Source organism: Hippichthys cyanospilos, chromosome 1 (genome assembly GCF_059441005.1).
Source record: "Hippichthys cyanospilos isolate Australia breed blue-spotted pipefish chromosome 1, RoL_Hcya_1.0, whole genome shotgun sequence".
Classification (NCBI taxonomy): domain Eukaryota; kingdom Metazoa; phylum Chordata; class Actinopteri; order Syngnathiformes; family Syngnathidae; genus Hippichthys; species Hippichthys cyanospilos.
This window is the reverse complement of record NC_142369.1, coordinates 23,333,592-23,345,703: the sequence shown is the minus strand read 5'-3', so window position 1 is coordinate 23,345,703 and position 12,112 is coordinate 23,333,592. Positions and strand designations below refer to the sequence as shown.

Below are 12,112 nucleotides of genomic sequence, written 5' to 3'. Positions count from 1 at the left end.
CGAGCGTCCACGCCAGCCAATCTGAAGCGTCGCTCCACGTGGGTCTCGCTTAGTGTGGACGTCGCCTTAGACCAATCGCCGCGCCGCACATCGCTCCCCCCCTATTTGTGGCCGTTGACCTGGTTGAGCTTCGCCGGTGGTGGCCAATCGGAACGCAGCCATCGCGTGAGGCGAGAGAGGCGGGCTGGAAGGGTGGGTGGAAGTTGCGACTGTCAATCAAAGTAACGTGGTCAACCAAGTAATCGGGCCAAAGACTCACGCGCGCGCGTGCGCGCACGAGTACGGATTTTCTCGAAACCTTACTAACAAGTGTCAAGACAAATCAACTCTCCCCTATCCGTTTCTATATCTATGTAGTGTACTGTTTTGCACTTTGACTGCATTTATTCCTTGTTCAAACCGCTAAGCTGCAATTGGTTCAAACCCCCAAGCCTATTCATGAAATGTCAGGGTCCCTTGGGAGGAGACCACCGTCTTCACCTATGAGGTCAAAGAAAACCCATTTCCTTCCCTTTCCTATAAGAAAAATATGGAGCATTAATTTGTTCCAGGGTCAAAGGGTCACCATCCGAAAAGCTTTAGGGACTTTGCAGGCAACTGTAGAGTGTTCATCTTGCCACAAAATGCAGCTTCTTTCTCATAAGTACATTATAAGCACATTATTCTTTTTAAAGTACCATTTTTTCTCTTAAAAAAATCATGTCTTGTAATGCACACTTTTATTTATAAAACATATTTTTTTAATTTCCAAATCCTGTACAATTTTATTTACCCCAAAGTAGGAAATAATACATTTGTAAAATTTATGTTACTGTTAGTGTAGCTTTAAAAAAATTACAGGTTAAAATTCCTTTCTCAAGAAAATTCAAATCTGTTTGCGTAAACCAACTGTTTCACATATTTCTAATTAAAAATATGTTGCTTTTGGAACATGACTTGTTTATTATTCTCTTTTATTTTGAAAATATATAAATACATGTATTTTGTTGACCACAGTACTGTTTTTTTCCTGAAAATGTTAGTGTTGGGAAAGAAAAATTCTGATTAAACGACTTTTTTTTCTTAAAAATTTTATTTTATTATTGTAATAACTGGTCTATAAATATTATTTTTAGTAACTTTAACCATCATTATGAACTGTGATAATTTTTGCAAAAGGATGATTTCATATTTCATATTGTTTTAGTTATTTTTTCCTGTAAAATCAATTGCTTTTACCTGTCAAGTTATGACTTTTGTTCTTTTAATATGATCCCTTTCTCCTTGAAAGTGACAAATATACTCTGGGAAGGTGTTGCTCTTGTAGCGAAACCTTCACATATTTTCAAATGATTGTTTCATTATGCCAGTGGCCTACTTTTTCCTTGAAAAAAAATCATTCATGCCTTGTAAAGTTGTATTGGTTTATATATCTCAGAGAACTGTAGCTGCATTCAATTAAATCCACTAAATATTCTGGACTTAAGAGTCCACTTAACACTGAAAATGGATACAGTACATGCAAATAGTATACAAATAATAATAACAGTGATAATAATAATGAGCAGTTTCATGTTAAAAAGACACCCAAATCAGGGTTTCCTCTGACTATATATATATTTTTGTAGCTCTGTCTTAAAAGCCTCACACTGGTAGGTAAGTGATAAACAGCAGACGTGGTAAAAGTGAACAGGTCACCAACGGCGCATATGTGTGTCATAAAAAAGGCGTGCCATGTTCCACTTATCCCTTCTAAGCATTTTGGTGTGTATAAAAAAGCCCTTTGGCCCAATGCCGACTTGTGATTGGCTCAAAGGGGCTCGACCCCTTGACCCCTGACCTTTGCCGCAGCTGATCCAGTGCATATGAGAGACTCCTGACTGCGACCAGACGTGACCTTTTTTCTCAGTTCACATGACACGCACACACGCACACACACACATGTGCTGTATAGTGGGTGGTAGCATTGGACACAGCAATGACCTGCATGTGAAGCTAATGTTAGCGTGCATGCTTGTGCATCCTCCATCCCATTTTGTCTTTCTGGGTGTTTGCTAAGCAGTACTTGCCAATTTTCTTGTAATGTTAGACACTTTACAAGTAAGTAAGTAAGTAAGTAAGTAAGTAAGTAAGTAAGTAACTATTTGCTGAATTTCAAGGCTAAAGAAACACTTTTGTTTTGTTTTGTTTTTTTTTTTACATATAGATATATGAACATATAGTGATGCCTTGATTTACACGTACAGGGTCAGATTGGTCATTCAAAGCAGATGTACTTCAAGTAAACCTCCATCCATCCTTTCATCCATGATCCAAACAGCTTGTCCTCACAAGGGTCGCAAGTTTGTTGGTGCCTCTCTCAACCGTCCTAGAGAAGTAGGTGGGGGACATCCTGAATTGGATGTCAGCCAATCACAGGGCACACAGAGAAGAATGGCTATACTCACATACGCACGTAAGAGCAATTTGAAGATATCAGAATACTTGTATGGACAGCGACCAGTAAATATATTTCCATCAGCTTGTAGATGCCTTTTGCCTCACAGTTCAGAGATCGCGAGTTTGCTTCCAGCTTCCTGTGTGTAGTTTGCATGTTCTCCCCATGCCTGCGTGGGTTTTCACCGGGTACTCCGTTTTCCCCCCGCATTCCACAACCACGCATGGTAGGTGAAATGGACACTCTAAAATGTCTTTAGGTGTGTTGGTGAGAACGAATGTTTTTTCACCTTTGTGTGCCTTGTGATTGACTGGAAAGCAGTTCGGGGTGTACCCCGGCGAATGTCCGAAGACACACTCCATCACGTCTGCAATCTTTGTGAGGATAAGCAGTCAAGATGATGGATAGATTTATTTGTACAGTTGAAGACACTGAAAAACTGTTTCTCTGCTTCGTTTGGCGCTACTGTCTTGATTAGCAAAGGAATTCAAATGGGTTCAGAATTGGATTGGGATTACTTCACTTACTGCTTGTTGTTTTCTTGACAGAAAAAGAAAGGTGTCCATCTATGGGTGATACCCTTAAGCGCACAAAGCTCACGGGCCACAGGTTGGCCACCCGTCACGTATGCTATTCACGGTTAGTTTGAAGTTCTAATCCTGTAAACCTAATCGTATTGTACTTACCTCTCAGACCATTAACGATTTAACTAAATGTGTTACTGAGCTGACCTTAAAGAGACGTCGTAAAAAGGTCTTGAGACACACCACGCCCACTAACACAGAAACCTTATGATTCATTCTTGACTGCCTCCTTTTTTTAATGAATTCACAAGGTCTGGTTACACGGCTTTGACTCCGCTAGGTGCCAGTAAGAGACATCATATAAGATAATGTCTTGTAATAATATTATGAGCACGGAACGCTTATTCTTAAGTTACAGTCCAGACCACCACTTGCAAAGTTCAATTGGAGTTTCTGCGCTACACTATACCGCAAGTGAACTTTTGCTTTAAGGTATGGCTCGTTACGGATAAATCGCACCATCTGCCTCTGGTTTAAGTCAAATATACAGAATGTCACTCCTCAAAAATGTTGTATGCAACAATTTAACAGCTGGAAACTCAACCGGTGTTTTACGTTGAGGTCATCGAGATACCCGTCTGTTTTCTATAGGCCGTTGGGTGAGAGAAGTAGGGTATACCATGGGCGTGTCATCTGTCAATAGGCATAAAGGCAGACGTGCTAACCACCAGGCCTCTGCGTTGTCCTCTCCAGTCATTTTTATTTTGTTTTCCCACACATCTCCAGCCGCATTAGTAACTGTGGTACAAGCAGAGATACATTAGAGGACAGAAAAAACAAATAGAACGGTTTGTTTGGCCATTTCTAGCTCGTGTTTGTCGATGATCAGTCACCCCTAAATTGAATCCCAGCCCCCAACCCCCTCTAAAATGTAAGCGATGATTCATATTTAGTGTTCAACGACATAGTTGTTGTAATGTTTTACCGACAAAGTAGCAGTGCCCCAATTGACCAAAAATCTTGCGGTGCACCCTATCCCTCGATCGCGTGGCGCGTTGGTGCTTAGCATGTCCGCCTCGCAGTTCAGAGGTCCTGGATTAAATTCCATCTTGCCCGAGCTTTACTGTGTGGAGTTTGCATGTTCTCCCTGTTTCTAAAGCTGCTTACGTTGAGATGTCACAAAATATGAGAAGTTCTTTAGAGAATAAACAGGGATTACTTCTAAAGGGACCGCTCTAAGGCAGGGGTGTCAAACTCATTTTTGTCGCTGGCCATTTTGTGAACTTCCTTCATTGGGCCGGTAGGTTGAGGAAACCAAGTCGATTTTAAATTGTCTCATAGTATTATTACTGTACACGACAAAATGATGGCTTAGTTGTTTTGAAATCAGAAGTAAAGCATTCTAGTTTGTTCATTTATTGTTTGCATTACTGTAACAGAACAAACCAAAAAAATCTCAACTTGATTTTTCATTATACACGACAAGCTAAAGTTTTGGAACTGAGTTTAGCAAGGGTCATGGAAACTTCCATGATTTGTCTTCCATGATTTTCATTATACACGACAAGCTAAAGTTTTGGAACTGAGTTTAGCAAGGGTCATGGAAACTTCCATGATTTGCTTTCGCAGGCCACATAAAATGACGTGGCGGGCCGGATTTGGCCCCCGGGCCTTGAGTTTGACACCCGTGCTCTAACCGGATCATTGCTGCAGAAAGAGTATTGCTATAGTGAAATAGTCACTTCACTGTAGTGAAATGTGAACAAGCTTGCACAATTTCCTTAACAAATAGCTCATCCTCTTTATTCATTCCAGGAGAGTCTTGCTCTCCATGCTTTTGAGTCATTTGTTTTGGAGTGGGAGAAGCGCACAATTAGCCCCTGCTTTGGATGAGCGACAAGAAGCCATACGAGCTTCATTTGGTTTGCAAATGATGCCCCCCATTTCGTTGCGATTTAGTGGGCTGAAAAACAAACGACGGGGACCTTTGTTTTCACAGAGGAGGAGGAGGAGGAGGAGGAGGAAGAGAAGTGCCTGTTTTAGCGCTGACCCACTCTTCGGGCCTGGAGTGGACATAAGAGGCTCTAACAGATAATGACTGAATGAGCTGCTTTGCGAAATGATCCCAGTGTGTGAACTTCTATGCAAACCTCTGCGTGTGTATGTGTGATAGTGTGTTTGTGTGTGCCTATGTGTGTGTGCATGTCAACAGAAGCTGAGCCGTCTTTTTGTCTTGTTGTGACAATTTTTTTTTTTTTTTATGGGTGCCATTTGAATAGCTCAAGCTCCACCTACATCTGCACCGCTTACTGTATGTGTGTCAAGTTGGTCGAGGAGGGTTCTCTTTTCTCTCCGCATAACGAGGAACTTGAGTGGCTTTAGAAGTTAACATGAAAACTTAATCACCGTGCCATACAGGCAGGCCCAGAGTGGCCCATCTGGAGCACCAGGGAAATTCCCACCACTATTAAATCAAAAAGGTACAATATCTTTAGATCCCTAAAGATTTTTCCATAATTCCACAATATGCAAAATAGTGTTGGTCTGACTGACTGTTTGCTAGCAAATGCAAATTAGTGCATGAGAGGGGATTACACTATGAGATAGTAGTACACAAACACAAAACAAAGGCAAATAAGTGAGGGCCACCTTATTTGTGATCTAAAGTAGGCCGGTCTGACCCATTCAACTCCAGGGCTGAAAATCAATCTCACTCCGGCCATGCTTACAAAAAGTGTAAAGATAATTGACCCAAAAGATGTCATTAAATTATTGGTATTTATGCTGGATTTTTTCATTCACAACCTCCAGAGATGTAAAATGGCCTAATCAGCTTTGCCGCGCTATTCAGTGTCTATGATGTTTATACATAACAGTAACCATGGAAGTAAGGCAGAAAAAATGGTTTTTGCACACGCTATTAAAATGATTTCTGACATTATCCTAAAAAACAGAACAAGTCTGAAATAAAGCCAGCTTTTACAAGGAATCTAAAAGGAACTTGTGATGCTAACCCACGCAGCGGAAAATTGCTGTTTTACAGCCCAATTCTGTGTCAGTACCAGCGCCTCCTCAAAAAAAAGTCGTGTCAAAGGGACTCCAGATACAGTATTACTTTTGAATGTGGAAAATTTAAAGACATTGTCTTTTGGTTCTAGGTCAGTATTTTGGAAAAGTGCAGAAATCACTTTATCGAACAATTTTGCTACCTGATACAGAAAAACCAGGCCGTGTAAAAGGGAATTTGAATACTAATCAAAGACCAAAAAAATAACAGTTTGACATTTGATGTTTACTGCTTGAGTGGGTTTGAAATTACTGTTTCCACTTAGCGGTAAAATTTAGCTTACTCGGAGAGTACGTACCAAAGTCCAAGGTGGGGCTTTGCCTGTGTGTCAGGTTTTAACCATGACGATTCACATCAAACACAGATCAGAGACAGACAGTTTTAGGAGCATGAAAACCTATTTTGTAATTGAAATCATTCCGATTCCAGATCTCTGGTCACCTGTTTGCATGTGACGCGATGTTATCTACTCCAGTTGACATTGCCATGCAGCTCTACACTGATCAGAACATCCGTTTTGCTTCAGGAAGAATGTTTATTGCTTGACTTTGTTTTGCTATTGCATCTTTGTTGTGTCCCTCTGCGATGTCACATTATGTAACAATTCTCATCAGAGCCAGATGAGGGTTATTTCACACACTACATACAATATATCTTTGAAGCCGCTATCGTGTGAGCCACTACATCACACTGCATACTTATATCTTATCAGTGAACAGCCATGTCACATGGCCATGTCTGATTCCATTGTGCAGTGTTGATCTAGAGGACATCAGTTTCACGCTCTCCAGTATCGCATATGACATGCATTAATAGGTTTTGTATTACATGCGCATGGCATGTCACATGTTTTTCACTTTTTTTTTTTTTTTTTATTTAAATGAGCCTTGAGCATAACAATGTCAATGCTGGGAGTCACTGAAAGTGTTTTCTCACAGCTTGCATGACACACACACACAAACAAATTCTAAAAATGATTATCATTGTTTTTCTCACATGTTTTTTTTTTAAGATACTGTGATATGTCACAGTATCACTGCATATTACAAGGCATAAAAATCCTGACTTCTCACACTATCTCTTGCCCCGGAGGAATGTCGACCAATTGACATATAACAATGTGTATGCGTGAACTGAATGTTAATGTTATGCTAATTCTAATTGTGATTGTTGACCGGTTGGCATTGGTCAATTTTGTGCAAAGTGAAAAAAAATCATACTGTATGTATAAAAGATAATAAATGATCAGTAGTATATCTACTCGTCATGTTCAACGCAATTCGATTTAAAAAAAAAATTACATGGCAGGGATTGGTGATTACTTGATTTTTTCAATATAATCGAAAGGGTAATGGATCTGAAAAAGATTCAACTGTGACAGCCCAAACTGCCAAAGTCAGAAATTTCACCCCAGATTGGTGCCATTTATACAGAACAGTATGACAAAAATAAAGCTGGGGGAAAGAAAAAAAAATCACCTTTTTACAACCAAGGGCATCTAATACGCCTGAAGAAGGCAGAAAATTGCAACATCTATTTCATGTTTTGGCCTCTTTAACTAGGATCTTGTGCTATTACCTCCAATGTGGCAAGTTCCTGGGTCAATTTCTTACTCCATTCTGTGTCGGTGCCATTTCTATAGAATGACTGCAGGAGAACAGTTGGAAAATGTGAATTTTCACAGGAAGTGTATATGGGGCATGTGATACTACAGTAAATCTATAGGCAGAACATTGCAGATTGACTGTATCCCATCAATCTATGTTGGTGCCATTCATACAGAAGTGCTTCAGGGGGAAGAATTGTTTAAATGTTCACTTTAACAAGATGGAAACATCTGTGGGTTGACTTAGTCTCCCATTTTGTGTCGGTGTAGTTAAAAGAGCAATAAGGAAAATCGATGGAAAAAAAACCCCACTGATCTACAGGCACTATAAAAGGGGTTTCTGATACAAGCTCCACAGGTGGAATATTCACCAGCTTAATTTTAGAACATAGTGGTGTTATTTTCCTAACCCCTACTTGCATGGCAAATTTCGCCAGATCTTATCTCACCTCACAATTTGGAAAGCGTAACCTTAAACAACAAGTTAAATGCTTTATTTGATGTTGCTTATCTAATGCTATGACGAATGTAATTATACTTTTATCTCCACTGAGAGGTGCATTTAAAATTCAAGGAATGTGCCGGTTGGTTGTTTTCATTACACTTGATTTCCATGTGAGAGAAGTGAAACCTAACAGTTTAACTTTGAAAAACGTATTCCAGAGAAAGCTGCACAATAGCAGACATTTAAAGAACATTTTATGTAGTGCAAACTCCCTAAAGGCTTCAAAGAAGGGAAAAAAAAAACACAACACGTGGTTTATATCACATGAAAACAGTCCACAACACATAGTATGGACAATTTAGCAGCTAACATGGACAGAGTAAAATATCTGTATATATATTTTTATTGCTTTTTTGGTACTTAAAATGTGCTTTGTATAATTAAAACCCTTAAGTTATTGTGTTTTTTATTATTATTTGAAAGATTTAATTTTTAATACATACATATTAATTTTTGAATGCATGATCATGTACTCACTACTGCTGCTACTACTACTCCCTACTACTGCTTATTTTTAATATATAAACAATCAACCTTAATACTTTTAACCACTACTTTATATATGAGGATTTTTTTAAAAGTATGATATATATATATATATATATATATATATATATATATATATATATATATATATATATATATATATATATATATATATATATACACACACACACACACACACACACACACACACACACACACACACACACACACGGGGCTCATATCAGGTTGCATAGCTAAATACGAAACAAGTTCGGGGCTCATATCAGATCGCATAGCTATATCCGAAACAAGTTCTGGTGTGGGTCGGAGGCTCGGTGTGGTGCTCATTCAAACCCAGCATGCTGAGAGTTCTTGTATAATTTATGAGAGAGCATTAAACAGCCTCGCACCGGGCAGCCTATCATGTAAACAGATCAGGGCTTTTACAGGCAGCTCGCCGGCTGTTTAAACAGCCGAGAGGAAGAGGGGAGAAGGAGGGAAATTAAAAATCTAAATGGGAAACACGTGTGTATGTGTGTGCATGCGTGTGTGTGTGAGTGTGTGTGTTCATTTTGCAAGAAGTCGACTAGGAAGTGACACAGTGTGGAGCTCAAGTACACACATAAAAAGAGGCCTAACACATCTAACCACTCAGACACGCATACATACACAAACACCCGCACACAAACGCACACTCACACAAACCGCAAAACCTGACTTTGATCGGGTCCAGCTGCGAGCGTATCAAAGGCAACATGTGGAGCAGAACCGCTGCACACACCATCGAATCCAGATGGAGCCTGCTGGCCACTTTTCTTACTTGATATATTTCTCCTGATATGACATATCCACCCCAAAACATATTATCTGTTTTACTTGGAATAAGCCCAAGTGTACTGTGCGCGCTGGCCCAATTACTGTGGAAAACCATGTTGCATTTAACACATCACTCAAAACGGAAACAACAACAGGAGAAACTAATGAGGATCTGCTGCATTTACTCATCAGCCTTTTTGGTGACGCTGTGGAGATCCACTTCATTCCAGGCAAGACTAAGCCATAGTTCTTGCAAATAGGTGGTAAATGTCTCCGGTTTGCCCTATCTACTCTACGTGCCCTATCTACTATACGTGCCTGACTTTTTTTTTTTTTTCATCAAAGCGGAAGGTCTCAAAAACTCAGGCCAATATGTCAAGATTTGCCAAATTCTCCGGATCCGCATTTGCGTGTCGCAAGCTTAAACCGGTGAATTATGTCACCACTCTCCTCTTTTATACCACCGGTGATGTTGAGACAAAGAAGTTCCTTCTAATTGGACAGAATTTGGTGACACTACTCCCGCTGAGCGAAAACTGTTAAAGAAAGGCAACCCAGAAAATGCCTTTACAATATGTTCTATGTGCCCCCCACTAGTCTAAAAATGGCATTTTCATAAATATTGCGTTTGTGACACACTAATTAGGAAGCAAAATCCACCACTTTGGTGCCCCACGGTAATTTCTGTTAGGCTCTATTAGATTCATTTTATGATAATATGTTTTATGGAACCCCATTCATCAAAATACAGTATTGTAATTATTGTGTTTGTGGAAGAATCTATTAATTAGGATATAAAATTCACATATTTGAAACCATCTCAGTTGGTGGCCTTGTTGCAACGTACTATCAATTGACAATAACATCACAGTAACTCAAGGCACGAGCAACGACATGACTCACGCGTTTTCTGAGTTTGGTCATGTGACATTTGTAAGCTGAGCCATTAATGGTGATTACCCGACATGAACCCTGGGCCAAGATGATGTCATTTTCAGTTGGCAGCATGTCGCAAAATGGCTGCCCCCTGAAATGGGTTAAAATTGGTGAATCTTACAGCTTAATTCATAGAGTATTCCACAAACACAATAATTATGATACTGCATTTTGACGAATGGGGTTACATCAAATATATTATTATAAAATAAATGTAATAGAGTCTAACAGAAATTACTATGGAGTCCATGCTAATATAAATGAAATTGTCAAACAACTGCTACCTAAATGAATGCAACACTAACACTTACAGTGTCATGGAAAAGTATTTGCCCTATTCACATTTTTTCATAGTTTAATGATCATTAAACAAATTTAAATGACAATTGAAGGAAACATTTTATGTTTACATGTATTTTATTTATTTAGATGGACTATACTTTAATGACCTTTACATTTGTTTGATCATAAAGAGAAAGTCAAATAAAAAATATTTCTGGACTATAAATAGGTTAAATGACAAACAAACCAGGAAGACCAAAGTGAGTTTGATAACTATTGAGTCTGTGGATAAAGAATCAATGTAGAAACCTTTTCTGTTTTTATCAATTTCAGGCGATCCCCACTTTGCCAATCGCTGTTGAATGAAAATGACATCACAATGCTAAAAACTTCAGATCACAGCTCAACTTTTTTCTGGTCTTGGTCACGTGACATTCACAAGTTAAACCCTTGGGCAGTGTGATGTCATTTTGTGTTGATAGCAAGTGAGCAAGTGGCAAAAAAGAATAAATGAGATTCTTGTATTATGATCAGTCTCTTAATGTTGTGTTCAGGGGCCAGGGTGATTCAACATCTCAGTCAAGGGTAGCCATGCATGAATAGAATAGAATAGAATAGAATAGAATAGAATAGAATAGAATAGAATAGAATCCCTTTGCAATTTGGAAAACTGCTCTGATTGGTGCATATTAAATAAATATGAAAAATAACTAGAATTAATAGATTCAGTAATATTTTCAATATGTTCTTGTTTTGTTGTTTTTCAGAGCATGAATGTAATTCACAGTGAGGTTTCACCATATACATTTGATATAAATAATTTGTGGTGGAGGAATTAAGTATACTGCGTGCATATTAAAGAAAGGAGAAAAATCATTGATCTTAACTTACCCTCGGTCTAGTTTGTGTAAATTGGCCAAGCGATTATTTGTAAGTTGAGTCACTCGTAAGCCAAGGTACATCTGTTCAACAGAGGGCGGACATTTGTAGGGTCAACTCCCTGTAAAAAAAATAAATAAAACCTGGTTGTGAACTACGTTTTCATACATGCATTTACCATTGGAGGCAATCAAATGTGCGCTGAAAAAAAAACAACTTCAACACTGTGTGACGACATTGAGTTGTGTGCGTGCGGAAAAGTACAAGGGCTGGATCAAATCACAAACACACCAAACCAAATATATCCCTTTAATTGCACGCTAAGCCGCCGTGATGAAGACATCATGTCAACAGATGGAGCTCAGACACCATGTGGACAAATAGCATTGTTTTGTACTAGACCACAATGCTCATCTTTTTACAGCACAAATGGGCCACAATAAGAATTCTGCTTTTACAAACTGCCTTTGCATTTGGAGCTAAAGCATCAAAACAGCTTTAGTGTGGAGAAGCGTGCAAAGTAGAGGCTAAAACAATATATGAATGGAGACAAAAACTGTGATGCATTTTTTTAGAGATATCAACGCACTCATTT

The 12,112-nt window shown here is 38.9% G+C and overlaps 1 protein-coding gene across 2 annotated transcripts in view; it reads right to left on the bottom strand.

Moving 5' to 3' along the window:
* The window catches only part of LOC148429711 (transducin-like enhancer protein 1), a 41,416-nt gene extending 29,810 nt beyond the window's left edge, over positions 1-11,606 (bottom strand). For both annotated transcript variants that reach the window (XM_088417011.1, XM_088417020.1), the window contains exon 1: positions 11,530-11,606. In XM_088417011.1, coding sequence (XP_088273137.1) covers positions 11,530-11,600 — 71 coding nt within the window. In that variant the 5' untranslated portion in view covers positions 11,601-11,606. The remainder of the gene's footprint in view (positions 1-11,529) is intronic.
* Between the last annotated feature and the right edge of the window lie 506 nt (positions 11,607-12,112).